Source organism: Rattus norvegicus, chromosome 9, assembly GCF_036323735.1.
Source record: "Rattus norvegicus strain BN/NHsdMcwi chromosome 9, GRCr8, whole genome shotgun sequence".
NCBI classification, from domain to species: Eukaryota; Metazoa; Chordata; class Mammalia; order Rodentia; family Muridae; genus Rattus; species Rattus norvegicus.
In genome coordinates this window covers 46,041,256-46,058,161 of record NC_086027.1, presented here as the reverse complement: position 1 = coordinate 46,058,161, position 16,906 = coordinate 46,041,256, and the positions used below count along the sequence as shown (strand labels likewise).

Sequence of the window (16,906 nt, the reverse complement as noted above, 5' to 3'; positions counted from 1 at the left end):
TTACTATAATAATTTGGGTTGGATGAATTCATAGAAGTGAGCAGAGTGATGGTTCTGATCTTATGTTAGCAAAAAATAAAAGACAAAATTGAGCTTTGTGTTGCCTCCGCTTGTTTTCGTTGGCTTTGCGTGCTTTGGGAATTGCCTGTGCCATGGATACAGATATCGAATGGAGTACAGGTGCCTGAGGCGCCTGGCTGCTATCCTGAGCTGTGGGGCCTGGGCACTGTGATTCTTAAGAAAAATGAAAAACAGGGGTTGGGGATTTAGCTCAGTGGTAGAGCGCTTGCTAAGGCCCTAGGTTCGGTCCCCAGCTCTGAAAAAAAAAGAAAAGAAAAATAAAAAACAGGTTTCATGTACTCTAAGGCCTAAGAGTCACTGTGCAGCTGAACTGGCCTTTAACTCTCAGTTAACTCTTCTGCCTCTGCCTCGTGATCGGTGGGGTTACAGCATTTACCTCCACACCCAGCTTTTACTCCCTTTATAGGTGAGGAAGAGGTTCCAGCTGATGTCCGTCTGTTCTGAGTTCTGAGATAGAAGACCAGAAATGGAGACTAGCCTAGGAAGGGAGAATGTGGTCCTTCAGGTTTTCCATGATGGTTTTCCATCAGGCCAAGGGCGATTGATGTTGCCTGACTAGCGCTTCCGCTAGGCCTCAGTCCGGGTGGGATCTCTCGCTGTTCATCCTAACATACGTTTATGCATTTGCCCCTTTGACTCCAAGATAAGGACTTAGAGGTTGATAAGTGGATTCTAACCTTCAGGTTGCTTGTGTCTCTGCAGGCAGAGAGACCTCCCTTTGATCCTTAGGTCCTTCTGGTCTTCCATCTCAGAACCCAGACAGACATCAGCCCACACCTCTTCCTCACCTTTAAAGGGAGAAACAGCAGAGCGTGCCAGTAAATACCTGTAACTCCAGCATTCAGGAGGCAGAAGCTTAGCTACACAGAATCTGAGGCCTGCCTTGGCATTAGATCTCTGGTGGAGACCGAAGCTCTAGCAGACATTTGGCACATTAAACTGTCTTCAGTAGAGCCAGCTGTTTTCCTTCCCTTTTACTCCCTAGGGTCCCTGAATCCATTGCTGAGTCAGATGAAAGATGGACAAGTCTTAGTTCCCTTTCATCTTTTCCAAGCATGTGTTTTAGGACTGGTAGTTGGGAGAGGCAGAAACTAGTTGAGTCCCTTAAGTGGGGACTCTTCACCTCCCAGCTCATTTTGAGAAGGTTCTTACTCAGCCCAGGCTGGCACAGAACTCACATAGCTTCCTGCCTTGTGTATGCTCTTAACAGCTGAGCCATCTCTCCAGCCCCTCAGAATTAGATTTTTTTTTCCTGGTGCCATAGGACTTGTCCAGTACAGACTTCTTGATGAGTCCCCATCTCTCAGTTCAAAACACAAAGACACAGTTCTGTTGACCTGAGCCACTTAGGACTGGTTCTTGCCCCACCCAGTCGCCTAAGCCAATGAGTCGCTCAAATCCTACTACTGCCTTTGTAAAAGAAGACATGAGTTCTGCTGTGTGTGCTTTAAGAGTGGTAGTGGGGGGGGCAATAAGGGGGGTGGATGGGGGAGGGGATAGGGGCTTATGGACAGGAAACCAGGAAAGGGAATAAGATTTGAAATGTAAGTAAAGAAATATATCTGATAATAAAAATAAAAAGAGGCTTGCGGGGCTGGGGATTTAGCTCAGTAGTAGAGCGCTTACCTAGGAAGCACAAGGCCCTGGGTTCGGTCCCCAGCTCCGGAAAAAAAAAAAAAAAAAAGGCTTGCTACTGGAGAAAAAAAAAGTGGTAGTATAGGGCTTGCTTACCCTTACCAGCTTTCCCCCAGGGCTTGCATTTCACCTAACTAGTACACCAAAATGAGAAAATTGAGGGCTGGAGAGATGACTCGGGGTAAAAGTGCTGAACTAGCCTGATGACCCAAGCTTGCCTCCCCAGAGCCCACATAAAAAGCTGGATTGGTTACATACATGAGTACGTACCCTCAGCACTCCTACAGGAAGGAGCGCCTGGAAGCTTGTGGGCTATCGCTGTGAACATCGCAGCCAGAGACAAGCCCCTGCCTCAACAAGGTTGGAAGTGAGAACCGGCTCCTGTAGCTGTTCTCTGACCACCACGGCGTCATGACGTGTACATACGGGTGTTTTTTTTAACAAGTGAATGTTGGTTCAATATGTGTGTGGTTCTCTGACTCTGTTCTCAGAACCACAGCCAAGACCTAACTGTTCCTCTGTGCAGAGTTCTTGTCCTGCCCCTTGATAGTCACCGCCCACCTCAGCCCATAGCGAGCACTAATCCCTCCTACTCTCTAAATAGAATAATGCAGAAATAGAACTGTACAGAGCATGACCTTTGAGATTGTCTTCCCCTCAGTGTAATTCCTATGATGTCTGTCCAAGTCTTGTGACGGTTTAATATAGCTCGTCCCTTTTATTGCTGGGGAATGTCCTTCGTGCAGCATGGCATGAGCATTAGCCTGTTGACGGACCCTCTTTCTCAGTTTGCGACAGGAGCATGCATTGCACTTTAGGATTGATCATTGAAATCTTCAAGATTAACTGGATGTCGCCACAGCAGCTGTCGCGCCCTGACGGAATTCTTGTCCCCACGAGATGCCACGTGACACACCATTTACCCTCCTTGAGCCTCGGCAGGAACACACTGTCCGCACATTATCCCCATGCTTGCTTTTTTTTTTTTTTTTTTTTCTTTTTTTTTCGGAGCTGGGGACCGAACCCAGGGCCTTGCGGTTGCTAAGCAAGCGCTCTACCACTGAGCTAAATCCCCAACCCCCCCATGCTTTCTATAACAGGACATTCTTTTTTTTTTTTTTTTTTTTTTGGTTCTTTTTTTTTTTCGGAGCTGGGGACCGAACCCAGGGCCTTGCGCTTCCTAGGTAAGCGCTCTACCACTGAGCTAAATCCCCAGCCCCATAACAGGACATTCTATCGTCTTGCTTCTGCCTTGGGGCCAGAGAGCTCAATGCCTCTAGCGGCAGCAAGTGATTGCATGCAAGTTTTTAGGTGAGCATCCAGAAGTATGACTACTGGGTCCTGTGGCAAAGTTTTAGTTTTCTAAGAAACTGTCTTAACTGTGATCTAGGGTGGCTGTGGCATTTTACATTTCCAGCAGCAGCACATGAGGCACCCACCAGCCAGTCTCCTCATGACCACGTGATGCCTCTCGTCCATCTAACAGCGTGCAGACAGTGGCACACTTGGTCTTCCATATTTATTGAGAGCTGCTGATGGGCTGGACGTGACCCACTTTGCCCCACGCTCTATGGACACATAAGGGATGCTTACGCTGGTGCTGTTAGGTTCTGGAGAGGTCAGTGTGTGCTTCCAGTCATATTCTCCCGCCCTCGTGGTAGTCAGCCATGTTTTTCCATCAGGGTGGTGTTGGAATCAGCAGCTACAATCTCTTCAGCTCTGTACGCTTTGCTCACAGTCTTTACATTTCTGTGATTTGTACAAACACACTTGGGATTATTTTATTCCCCGGGTTGACCTCGTTATCATTAGGTAAGGTCCCTATGTGTTGCTTTTAACCCTCACCCGAAATCTTAGTTTCTCTTTCTCTCTCAGCCCCCACGCCCTCTTCCTAAGACAGAGCCCAGGGCCTACCCACACCGAGGTCCACCCGGCCCCTCTCTGTTTAAACTCACCGATATGATTATATGAGACGCGAATGTCTAGTGGACTGACTGCGTTCAGCATGTGATTTTCCCTCTGACGGGCTTTCAATTGGTGGCTGCAGTCTATTCCCGTTACACATAATTACAGATATGTCAGGACTCTCGCCGGCCCGTTAGTTCCTGTTTTCTGTTGTACTGTTTCTTTTCTTTTCTCCTGCCAGTGTGGGTTGCTTGAACTTTTTTTTTTTTTTTTTACAATGCAGTTTTGATTGAACTACTATAGTGTCTCTGATTGTATCTCCTTATACAGCCTTTTTGATGTGTGCCCTGAGGTGTTACATCATATGCTCTGACTTGTTTTATGGTGCTGAAAGTCCAGCCAAGGTTTTCTGCCACAGCCCCGTGCCATACCACACTGTACTCAGACTCCACGATGGGCCCCTCCTCCCACTTCCAGTACAGACGTCTGAACTTTCAGGGCCTCGACAGGCAGGACTTGGGGGAGTTTTTAGTCAGAGATAATTTGAATCAAAAAAGTGTCGTGGTTAATCCAATTTTTACCTCTCCCTGAGTCTTCCCTGCTGATGCTCTGGGCTCTGTTCACTGTTCCTCTTCTGTTCGGAGAGCTTCATGTAGCCATGCTTCTAAAGGTCAATCAGCAACGAATTCTTCAACATCCTTCGTCTGGGAGTGAAAATTCTGGAAATATGCTGTGCCTGGAAGAAGTACCGGAGGCAGCCAACGTGATAACTGTGTATGTCTAGATGGTGTCAGGCAGCCTACATACAAGCCCAAACTCTCGTTACTTTTGGAAGGCTGGCACGAGTGGTTCCATTTTCTTTTTCTTTTCTTTCTTTCTTTTTTTTTTTTTTTTTTTTTTTTTTTGGTTAATTTCTGAGATAGGTCTCTCTGTGCTGTCTTCTGGCTTTGTGTGCCATCCTGCCTATTATGAATCTATTTTGATTTTGGTGTGTGTGTGTGTGTGTGTGTGTGTGTGTGTGTGTGTGTGTGTGTGATCTCGATGTTGGCATGTTACTGTCCTCTTGTTCATGCTGAGAATTTTTCTTCATCTGTTCCTGTTTTGCTCTTAGGAAACCCTAGGTCTGGTTTAGACATTGTGTCTCCTCAGCCTTTGTCTGACTCTGCCCTGAAGGTGACTGCCCAGGGTGGGTGGAGGGCTCGTACCTGTACTGATGCTTTCCTGGACCCTCACATGGGGCGGAGGCTCCTCTTTACTTCCGGTGCAGGAAGAATTTTGGCTCCCCAGCAGGGCTGCAGATGCCAGCCTGCCTGGAATAGGAAAGTGGTCATGGTTGTCCTCACACTGTCCCTCTAACACCATGAGGAGCTTTGTGGCCTTGTTAGCTCCAGGCTTGGGCAGATACCCTCATCCTCCACCCTCACTGACATCACTGTACCTGGAACGGGTGTGTAGCGCTGTAGTCAGTTCTCAGGTGTGTGTGTGTCCAGGCTGACCACAGAGGGGGCGACAGCTGGAGCCTTGTTTATGTCTATAGTTTTCACTGGAAGCGTTGGGTTTCATCTTGCCCTTAGACATTAAGGAGACAGTCGTCTCAAGAAAAGGCAGCACATGGACAACAAAATCCTTTGAAATGACCATAAATAGATGAATAGCTCTAAGGAGTTAAATATCATATAAAAGGATAGGTAACACATACCTATACTCCCAGCACTCAGGCAGGAGCAGCGCAAGTTCAAAGCCATAGTAAGACCCTGTCACAAAATTTACAAAAGGGCTGAGGGTATAGCTCATGTTATAGAGCCTATGTGACATGCACAAAGCTCTAAATTCAATTCCCAAAGAGCCCTTCCCTTCAAAAGAAGTTACAACCAAGCAGCTTTAAAACTGAAGAATTGTAGTCAGTAATGCTGTACTGCTTTTTAACAGGCGAACACTGTCACATCTCTAGTAAGTAGAGTTACACCAGAAGCCACCAGAGCTATTGACGGTGCTTTGTTTCTTCACCCACAATGTCCAGTTGCTGGACAGTTGGCGTCACTAGCACTGTACACAGACGTGCCTCTTCTAATGGTCACTCCCCGCAGCAAACACACGTGCACACATCATTAAAATGAGCAGGAAAGACTGCAGATGTATCCCAGTTGACAGTGTTTGCCAAGCACACACAAAGCCATGGGTTTGACCCCCAGCACCAAATAAAACTTGTCATGGTGCTGTACACTGGTACCCTGTGGCTGGAGGCAGGAAGCTCATCCTTGGCTACAAAGCGGGTTTAATAAGACATGACTAACTGTTTTGTTTTGTTTTGTTTTGTTTTGCTATGTAGTTTTCTACCCATAATTCAACTCCATGGGTCCAGACAGCAATCTACCAAGAGCACTGTCCTCTTCGAGACCTGTGAGCTCTTAGTGCAAACTCTATCACATTCAACAATAAGTTCTTGCAGGTGGCATCACTGACCCAATAATCTGATTTCATTTTCATTTTTTGAGAGAAGGTCTTGTTACTGTGGCCCAGGTCGGCCTTAAACAGAGGTGTGGTCGGGAGCAAAGTAGAGGAAATAGTTATTCTAAGAACGGGGCTCAGGGGTTGGGGATTTAGCTCAGTGGCAGAGCGCTTGCCTAGGAGGCGCAAGGCCCTGGGTTCGGTCCCCAGCTCCGGAAAAAAAAGAACAAAAAAACCAAAAAAAAAAACAAAAACAAAAAACGGGGCTCCATGCTAGCAATGTTCTCAGATCTCTTAACAGCATTTTCTCAAAGACGGCGAACAAGCTTTTACAGCCCTGGGGAAATCTGCTTTGTAATATTGAAGAGTAATGTTTGATTGGTTAATTTTCTTTTTTGAGACAGGGTTTCTCTATTTTCTCTGGCTGTATGGAAACTTGCTTTGTAGACCAGGCTGGCCTCAAACTAGAAATTGGTCTGCCTCCACATGCTGGGATTAAAAGAATGGACCGCCACTGCCTGGCTGGTTGTTTTTACTTGCAAATGTATCCATCCCCCGGCAAAATGTAATTGTCCTTTGCTTGCCAGTAGAATGCAAAAGAAGGCATTTTAGATCCTGGAGAGCAAAGCATCTACATTCTACCAGCAGAACACTCCAAGAGTGAGAAGTAGGCGCTAAGCGGTTCCATTAATAGCTCATAGGTTTTCAAAAAAGGAATACTCTTGGGTTTGGCAGAACAGGACTGTTAGAAGCTGACAGGGCTACATCAAGATGCACCTTAAACCTGTCTGAAGTCTCGGGGCTAGACCGATGGCTCAGCGGTTATCAGAGAACCCTGTGTTCAATTCCTAGCATGCGCATGGTGACTCAAAACCATCTCTTAACTCCTGTCCCCAGGAATATGATGTCCTCTTCTGGCCTCTTGCAGACACCAGGCACACATGTGACGTACACTCTTACACGCAAATAGACAAAGCACAAATTAAAGATCCGTTTGAAGTCTTTATTGGTTTCAACTGCAGAGAGTGAGAGGACCACTTCAGACAGGGTCTGGGTGTGCGTCCTTTCTTTCTCTGTAAGTCTCTATTTTATTACTATCACGATGTGCCTCTTGACTGTACAAATGAGAGAAGAGACTGAACACACCGTTTCCCTGTCTTTGACAATGCGATGCAGTTCTGTTTGCAAGACAGTATAATCATTTAATGACCCATGATGAGGCTGCCTCTTTTTTGAGTCCAGTATATACTCTAGTTGTTATAATACTTTTTTTAACGATTTTTTAAATATTTTTTTATGTATGTGGGTACACTGTAGCTGTCTTCAGACACACCAGAAGAGGGCAGCAGATCCCATTACAGATGGTCGTGAGCCACCATGTAGTTGCTGAGAATTGAACTCAGGACCTCTGGATGAGTCCTCTGGATGAGCAGTCAGTGCTTTAACGACTGAGCCCTCTCTCCAGCCCTTGTTATAACACTTTGTGGCCATTTCTCTTAGCTGTGGTCAATAGCTATAAGCAGAGGACTCATTTAGAATTCTCCCTACCTGGCTTCTCGACTACACAGGCTTGCATAGTTCCCGCTGTCCACAAATGAGTGCTCTGGAGCACCTGGCTCTTCTGGTTGTCTCTCACCTCGCACTGGTACATGGTTACGACAACTTCAGATACCCTTGTTGAAACAAAGAGCATAGTCCTGGACAGCCCCCAAAACGCTCAAACAACGGAGATGAGCAGTAAAGGAAGCCCAGTGTGCAATGCCAGAGAGGGCTTACGGGGCTGTCAGTACGAAGGTCTACAGAGTTGACCACAGCAGAAGCCTAAATCCCAGAGCTCCTACAGCAATGGGAAGTGGAGACAGAATTCCCAGAAGCTTGCAGCTAACCAAAGGCAGCAGGAAGCAATACAAGAGACCCTACCTCACACACGATGGAAGGCAAAGACTGACCCTGAGATTGTCCTCTGATCCCCACTTGTCCCACTACCTGCGTGTGCTACACTCCACATGTATGTACACACACACACACACACAGACACACACACATACACTTAAAATGATGGCTTACAAATCCCAAGTCTCATTTTTCTACTTTAACAAGTAGGAAGACCATGGATCTGGTCCTAAAGGGGAGAAAAGGTTCCCAGAATAGAAGAAATGCCTGCTTTGTCCCTCTGTGTGTGCAGAGATGGGCATGGAATGGAACAGGCCCCGTATTTTTGCAGGAAGAGTCCCGGGTGGGCTCTCTCCCAAAGCGAGGGGGTGGGGCTGGGGCTGTCCAAGTCAGTGGTGAAAAAAGAGTTGCTCTTCTGGGTCACCATTCTTCTAAGCCTTTTTGGGTCCTGCACATCAAAGAGTCCTCTGGGAACTTCCAAAGCTGCAATTTCCACACCGGTGTTAGTGATGCACGCCCGTGGACACTTGTACCATAATACTTTGGGTGAACACAGAACCCCTGTTGTATGGGGCTGTTGTGGGGTGGGGTGGACTAATCAGGAGTTGAAGGTGAACACAAACATGGGTGCCTCTAAGAACAAAGTCAGGGTGGGCCAGGGCGGGGCGGGGCAGGGATACAGATGGGGAAATGTAGGATGGGGAAACAGTAGATGCTTTGAGAGCACCTGAGATGAAGCTAGGGTTCCAGGAAGAGGAGGCTTCCGGATGAGGACCGGGGAAGAGCACAGGTAGAGGAGAGAATGGTTTTCAGGCAGATGGAACGGCATGTCTCCAGAACTGAGAGGAGGCGTGACTGCCAGAAACCCAGTCAGGGAACACCCCAGAGCCCAACCCAGGGAGGAATCTCGGAGCATGATGTTATGGGGAGTGGGGCCCCAGAAGCCAGAGGAAGGACGAAGCTTCCAAGCAGACACTGGAGTTTTTATTTGGGAACAGTGCAGAGTTGTGGGCCACGTTTAAGGGCAGCGAGCTGAACAGAGCTGGATGTGGCATGCTTATTTTAACTTGTCCCCAAGGGTTACATCCACAGCCATCAGCCCCATAGCAAATGCACAGTGACTGGGAAGCCCCACCTCTCCTTCTCACCCACCTCTCCCACCTAGTTACTGCTGAAAGAACCATTCCTCCTCTGTTCGCCTCCTTTGCTTGTCCCCTCTCAGCCCCCCCCCCATTTTCAATTACATTTGTTCGTTTGTTTGGAGGGGTACATGCATGCTATGGCATACATGGGGGTCAGAAGACAACATCCGGTAGTTGTTTCTGTCCTACCATGTGAATCCAGGGGATCAAACTCAATCTGTCAGACTTGGAAGCAAGTCTGTAATCCTGCTGAGCCATCTCCTCAGACCTCTTTTGAACAGCTTTCCCCTAGAGGTTCCTGATTACTACCCAGGCATCCAAGCTCATGGGCAAGCCATATCCAACCAGCCTTTCTTGACTGGGCTCCCAGCGCAAGCAAGTGCTACTTCCCTGGTCTTCATTCCTGTGGGAGGGAAACCACCAAAGCCAGGCTGAGATGTGGCAGTGAGGTCAGGCACTTGCATCAGACAGCCACCAGACAATGGTACGGATGTGGCAGGTGAACCTCCACTCCCCTTCCTAGGGCCTTGGCAGACATTACTAATCAATTGCATCACTTTCGCAGTGAGTCAATCCAGAGCTGCAGACGACCACAAAAGTTGGCTTACCATTCTTGACCCAGACACTATCCCAAAGTCAGAGTCACTGACTCAGAAGGCAAGGTAAAGTGTAGCGGTCAGAATACATGCACGGCTTTCAAAATGGTTAGGTAAAGGACAGGACAAGGCATAGCAAAGCTAGCAAGGGAAGTGGTGACTCACATTCATCAGAACTTAAGTTTACGAAGGGCTTTCTCTAAATACCCTGACTCTTGAGGTTAAATGACTCACTTCCAAACTACAGATGAGAGACAGAGAGGTCCCAGGACATAGGGTGCACCTAGTGTCACACGGTACTCTGATCCACGTGGCACACTTTCTCTGAGTCTTAGCATAGGTAGCTTGAAACCCAGAGTCAGCTTCTCTTCTAACGAGTCACCCAGAGCTGAAACCCACGAGAAGGTGGGAGGCAGAGCCCAGCTGTGGCCTGCTGCTTGTGATCTAACCCCTGACTAGACAAAAGCTCAGGGAACATTGGCTGACAGGAGACACTCTGGAGCACACACATATCACAACTTCGATGCAGCCTAAGATACCAGCAAATGTCAGAGAATACAGATTGTCATTAGATGTCCATGGCCACCTCTGGATAAGGAGCTGTGCCTCTACCTTCCACACAGCGGTACCCCTAAGTGGTACAGAGCTGCAGGGGTAGCTCATTGGGGCATGCCTTTGGAGGTTATGTCTGGTTTGTGTGCTCTCTCCCTCTCCTCTCCCCCTCGATCCCCTCCTCCCAGTTGTCTACCCTAAAACAAAGAACTTCCAGTGCCTTGTAGTTCTGCCACCCAGTGGCCATGGGCTAAATAAAGCCTTTGATAATATGGACAACAACAACTGTGATGGTTTGTATAAGCTTGGCCCAGGGAGTGGCACCATTAGAGGGTGTGGCCTTGTTGGGGTGGGTGTGTCATTGTGGGTGTGGTCCTTAAGACCCTCATCCTAGCTGCCTGGAAGTCGGTCTTGTGCTAGCAGCCTTCAGGATGAAGATATAGAACTCAGCTCCTCCTGCACCATGCCTGCCTGAATGCCTCCATGTTCCCACCTTGATGATAATGGACTGAATTTCTGAACTGGTTGTAAGCCATCCCGAATGAAAGTCCTTACACGACTTGCCTTGGTCATGGTATCTGTTCACAGCAGTAAAACCCTCTCTAAGACAACAACAAAATCTCCCTTCCCCCAGGTTACTTCTGAAGTTATTTGGTTATGATGATCAGAAAAGCGACTAATAAAGGACACACACTGAGCCCCTGGGGTGTGGCTTTCCCTCACACTTTGAACCACTCTGGAGTTCTCTTACCTACATTGGCCTTCATTTCTATTGCTTGCAAGGAAAGGACCTGAGAATCCCACTGGCATACTGGCTGTGGGGAAGTATAGGTCAGAGTCTACTTGGCTTCCAGTTTCTTGGCCTTTCCTTTCCACCCCAGGGCCTAAGCAGGAAGCCAAGAGCCCTAGAGGTAGGAAAGAGCCTCAGGAAATGTAAGGGCAGGAGGTAGCTCCTCTTTCAAGACACTAACTTGGGTCTCCTTGTGTGCCAGAGTCTTTCCTCCTTGGGGGAGCCTCACAGCCAGGGTCAGGTGGCTTCCAGGAGACTGGGCTGCCCCCTGGTAGGACCAGAGTGTGTTCTGCAGTCATCTGCTCTTTAGCAGTCTCTAGATTCCATTCTGCATCACAAAGAGGACAGAGAACCCATAGGTAGTCGGCTGTCACCCTCATACACATGAGTGTGCAGGAACAGCCCAGCGAGTGAGGCCCAAGTCTTGGGAGCTTGCACTCACATTTGCCACCGTGCTGGCCCTGCCAGATCAAGGGTTGCTCTGCACTCCTTCCCAGAAGGCCTTTGAATAGCAGCGCAGCCACAGTCTTAGAGTCCTTAGCTAAGGGAGTTGGTCTGTAACCGTGAAGAACAGCAGCTGCCACCTAGTGTCTGATTAGCGTCAAGACTTGAGCGGTGGGGACCAGGGCAGTTGGCTAGGACAGGCTCCCTAAGGGTTGGAGACAAGAGATGCTAAAGGACTATGGGAGATAAATGGGTTCCCCCAGTCCTGATTCAGAAGGCCATCCTCTGTGGCCAGAAATGCTGGCTACCGAAGGGAATCTCGAAGTGTTAAATATTGTTAATTCTTTTTTTTTTTTTTAATACCAAAGGGTAGTGATGTAGCTCAGGGGTAGAATATTCGCCTAGCATTCCCAAGGCTCTCTGAGTTCCATCCAGCACACTAGAAAGCAAACAAACACATCTAAACATGCCAGGCAGCCTCTGCTCTTGATTTAAATCCCTTTAAAGCCATGGGAGTTTTCAACTTGCCTTTGGCGTTCTCTAATGTCCACTCTGCCAGTCTAAGCCTCTGTCCAGCCAGCAACTTCATGTGGGAGCCAGCCTTTACTTCCTGCCTCCTGTGCCGAGGCCCCATCTCCTTCTCTCTTGTGCCCACCCAGCAGGCCCGCTGCCCTTATCTGTCCTGTTTCAAAGTCCCCTGTGCCTGATCTTTTGACGGCTCCTTCTTGCTCTAGCTCACCCAGCCACCAGTAACTGCTGATTTCAGCCGAGCCTCTCATGTGCACACCTACCCCATCAGGTCCCCACAGCACACTGAGATCTAAAGTCTGGAGGTCTTTCCATCTGTCCCCACCTCCCCGCACCCCTGCTCCAGTCCCTGGTCCTCTATTGATGCCCTTCCCTGCAGCCTCCTCAGCTCCTTCTGGAGTGGGGCTTAGCTGTCTTAAGACTGCATCCAGCCGGCCTCCTAGCTTTCTGGATGCCTCAGAGCCCTAACTGTGCCGGCGGACAGCCTTACTCTACTGTGAGATCACTGGTTAGTTCCCCTTCTCCAAGCCCAGCCCCCACACTCATCCTGCTCACAGCAGAAACAGAGATGCTGGGCGGTTACGTCCGAAACTTCTCCAAACCTGTGTCCAGATGTCGTCTCCAAGGTTAGGCTCCCTGCTCCATCCTAGTCCCGAGCGTCCAGACCCGCCACTTGCCAGAGGCCAGGGCTGGGACGCAGAGAGTGGCCAGTGCTTGCTGAGCATGCGAAATGCCCTCGGTTCCATCCTTAGCACCACAAAGCAAACAAATCTGGGAGGCAGGACACTCTTCCCATCTTTCTTTTATTTCATGTAAAAGCCCAACTGCCCCTTGGACTAGAAGGCTCCAAATACAGCCTGAGTCACCTCTGGCTTCCTCTGTCCCTGCCCCACAGACCCCCTGGCTACTGGCCTCTCTCTGTCTCTCTCTCCCCCCACTCCCTCAGAGGCTTGCTGCCCTGTTCCTCCAGTAGCCAAGGAACATTGACAGCCATTCTATTTAATACTCTGGTGGTTGCTGGCTGAGGTGGCCTCTGGGCATGGTGGCCCACGTCTTTAATCCAAGTAGAGGCAGAGGCAGGTGGGTCTCTATTAATTAGAGACCAGTCTGGTCTACAGAGTAAATTCCAGGGCAGCCAGGGCTGCATAGAGAAACCCTGTCTTGAAAAACCAAACCAAGCAAATAACTGCGGTGGTGATAGTTGCCTCGTGTGGGAGATGCCGGTGTAATGTATACCAACGCCACCTAAGGCAGTTAAAGGGGCAGCACGCTTTTACACCCAAGGCAAATGAGGTATTTCCTGCTGAATAGCCAACTCGTCACACTTAGGCTGTTTCCAGGGATGAGCTGGAATCACGGGCAGGGGTTGGGTCTGCACAAATACCAGGGTGGCCTCTGCCTTCTCCCACCATTAGCACAGATGTCACAAATGATTTGGAAGTAGACTCTGACAATAAGTTATGCCCTGGACACAAGCCCAGAACTCTGCAGTCCTGTGGGTCCTCTGGGGTAACCTGTCAGGGACACAAGTGAACACGGGAAGGTGTGTGCACCTGCTGTCAGCCACCATGGCGTTTGGAGTCGCCTCTGAGCTCGGTTTTCTCATTCACAGAAGGAAGGAGGATTGTGTGAGACTGGCACATGGGTGCAATATCCCTAGGTTTCCCAGGAAGCCTGATTTGCATTCATTTCTAGAGTCTTTGCTGAAGCAGAGGTAGAGTCCGGCCCAGAAACCAACACACCCTCCCCTCCCAGCCATGCATTCTCCTGATGAACCAGCAGATGGCTCTGCTCCTGAAGCTTGGACCGATCTCCTGTTCCAGGCTGTCCGCCACATGCCATCATTGAGCAGGCTCGGACTAGCGTTACTTTGTAGATGAAGGGGATCCCTCCAGAAACAAAGTTACCCTCTGTCTCTCCTGGGTCCTGACTCCACAGTGTGCAGCCCAACACCCAGGGCATTTCCTCATGGGGCTGTAGAAGCTCAGAGACGGGCTAACGCATGGGTGCAGAGGGGTTGTCAGGAGCTCAGGGCTGTTAATCTGCATACTCAGACTGGAATCCTGGTATCTCTAGACAGAAGGCGGGAAGTTGCAAGATGCATCAGTGGGACTTCCACCCTCTGGCTACCTGGTCCTGGAGGACACCTGTGTCCCAGCTCCCTTCCACAGGCAGCTGCCTTCCTGGCCACCGTTTCCCAGAGTCAGACATCCTCAATGGCACTTCCTGTTGCTGACCTTGGCTATGCCTCCTGTGAACTAAGGGGACCACAAAACCTTGCCCTCCTACCCATGGCCTGGGGTCAGGGAGAGGGTGAGTTCCCATGATGTAGGTCAGTAATCATCTGTTGACTTGGTTCACTGGCATCCTAGCATCTCTGGGCCATGGTGGCCCTGCCTTTCCAGGAATGGTGTGAAACTGTACTGTCTCCTTGGGACTGGCAGAGCAAGCCATATCTAAGGTAGTTGTGGATGCCAAGCCACAGGGTTTCTGTGTGGGCGCCTGGAGCAACCACAGTTAAATATCACTGTGACTTGTCAACAGATTCACAGGTAGAGATGGGTTCCCTCTACCCCTCACCCCAAGTCCAGTATGTGGAACAGGAAAAATAGGTGTGGATGTGGCAGGTTACTGACTGGGAACACTAGGCAGCTGGGCTCACAGGTCTGCCCACCAATAGGACAGACTCACTTGGGTTTTATACGAACACCCACAAATCCCCTCTTCACGGGTACAGAGGTTCACACCTGTAGCTTCTGCTACTGAGAAGGCCATAGTTGGATTTCTTTAGGTCAGGGGTCCCAGATTAACATGAGCAACACAGCAAGGTCTCTCAGAGCAAGCCCTTCACTGAAAGACTCAAGGCCTTCTGGGACTGGCTCAGCTCAGAGGGTTGCAATGACACAGCCCCTCCCACTTGTCTCACAGGTCACCAGTGTGCTCTGGGCTTTGCACCACGGCAACCTCAACAGTCGAGTGTCCTGAGGCTGGAGCGAAAGGAATCTCGGCTGTTCATCTGCGCACAGAGGCCCGGTTTGGCTCTGGCCCTACCCTCCAGTGGGGTGGCAGCGTCCAGGCCAGAGTGGCTTTGTTTCATCTTTGCTCCCACACTGATGGCCACGCCTACACGCTCGCTCCTGCCTCACCTCCCCTTGCAAACGTCCAATGCTGTATACCCTTGGGCTGAGTGCAATCACACCAGTGTCTTTTTATTGGGTCTTTCGTGGCCAACCTGGATGCCTTGAGCTGATAATTTAGCTCCCCAGCCTCTCAGACCTCTTGGCCTCTGTGGAAAGAGAACACCAGCTCAGGTACTTTCATGATCTTACCACAACTTGGTCCCTGGGCTTTGGGCACAGGCTGCTTCATTCAGACAAGCCCACTGCCTCCTCCTGTCTGTGCGAGGGAGTCAGACTCGGGGAGGCTAGTCTGGCCTGAGATGCGCAGCAGCATCTGCCCATTTGAGGCCCCATCTCCGAGGCATAGCAGGATAGACTCAGGCCCTACAGTTTGGTGTTGAGGTGGAAGAAGTGGGGTGCCGCATAGGTTGTGACGGGGGGCACGTGCCAGGCAGACGAAGCTGGACCCAGTCTGTTGCGAAGGACAGTGTCATATGGCGTGGGAGGGAAATGCATCAGGCTGGTAGCCATAGGCGAGGGGCCTGTTGTAGCCAGGAGATGGGCTGGGAAAGTAGGAATGACCAGGGGGCTGAAGGGCAGTGAGGCCTGGCCCTTCAGAGGGTCTGCACTACTGGTGAAGTTCAGAGGACACCGCAGCATGGTGCCCCTGTAGGACTCTGGAGGAGTGGGCCCCAGGGCTGGGCCCAGTAGACAGGATACAGCCAAGCCAGGGGCTGCAGGCTTGCCCTCACTCTCCCTGGCATCCACCTCCTTCAGAAAGGGAGACACCGCCTTCAGTTTCTTGCCACCATGAGTGTATCCCTCTTCTTCCAAGCCGCGCTTCTTGCTAAGACCTGGGCTCCTGGGATGGGGGAGTGGGGCTCCGGGACTCTCAGCAGGGACCTTGGCCATGGGGGACACCCAGCAGGCTTTGGGCTTGGGATAGAAACTTCTTTTCCTTGTGCTGCCTTTGTGGAATGCAGAGGGGCGGTTGGCATCCCCACCCCATACCAGCTGGGACTCTTTGGCTGTCAGCCCTTCCTCTTTACCAGGTGGTCCCAACAGCACCCTGTCTTTAAGGCTGGAGAAGAAGTCCCTGGGGTGCTGGCTGACGGGCTTCAGCACCTCGGTGGGGTACGCATGAAAACGGCCTAAGAATGTGGGGGCTGTAGGGCAGGGGCCCACCTGTGCCTCCACACCAGTGCTGCCACCAGGGGCCCGCAATCCTTCCGGGGGGGTTAGTTGGTGTTCAGAGTTCTCAGCCAGCCCTCTTGGGTTCTGGGAACTTTCTTGAAGGTCCTTGTTGGGGCTCCTTGCTCCGTGGCGACAGCCCTCTTCTTGGCACTGCAAGGCCTCTGCCTTGCTGACCTGAGCCAGGAGTTTCTTTTTGGCCAGTGGTGACATGATACCATGCGCCCCTTTGCAGTAGAAGCTCGCCAAAAGCCGCTTGTAGGCCTCAGGACAGCTATTAGCACCCAGGAACGGTGGAGAAGACCCAGATACTGGGCCCAGCTGTTCCGTGCTATCCCTTGAGGATCCTTGTCTGGGAAGCTGTGTCTGGCCAGGGGCATCTGATTTGGTCTTTTCTGATGTGGTCTAAAAGAAGAAAAAGGCTTGTCTGAGGGTTGGGTACAAGATCATGCACCTGACCTGGAGACGTGGAGGTGCATGCCCTCGGAGAGCACCCAGCAGCATCTCTTAGCCCTTGCAAGGTCAGAAGTTTTCCACGGTGCCCCATCCTGAGCAGATGGAGCCTACTACTTTCTACTCTGC

At 50.2% G+C, this 16,906-nt stretch overlaps 2 protein-coding genes across 27 annotated transcripts in view; one reads left to right on the top strand and one right to left on the bottom strand.

Annotated features, from left to right (window-relative positions):
* The window catches only part of Kansl3 (KAT8 regulatory NSL complex subunit 3), a 43,574-nt gene extending 43,482 nt beyond the window's left edge, over positions 1–92 (top strand). For all 16 annotated transcript variants that reach the window (XM_039083566.2, XM_006244808.5, XM_063267150.1 and 13 more), the window contains one exon: positions 1–92. This exon is cut by the window's left edge. The gene's annotated coding sequence lies outside the window, so the exon portion shown is untranslated.
* Arid5a (AT-rich interaction domain 5A) overlaps positions 1–16,906 on the bottom strand; it is a 28,217-nt gene that overhangs the window by 568 nt on the left and 10,743 nt on the right. For 6 of the 11 annotated variants that reach the window (XM_063267145.1, XM_039083561.2, XM_006244807.5 and 3 more), the window contains one exon: positions 1–16,729. This exon is cut by the window's left edge and continues 568 nt beyond it. In XM_063267145.1, the coding sequence (XP_063123215.1) occupies positions 15,518–16,729 (1,212 nt within the window). In that variant the 3' untranslated portion in view covers positions 1–15,517. The remainder of the gene's footprint in view (positions 16,730–16,906) is intronic. The other 5 variants (NM_001399179.1, NM_001034934.2, XR_010054592.1 and 2 more) reach the window with 4 other exon arrangements.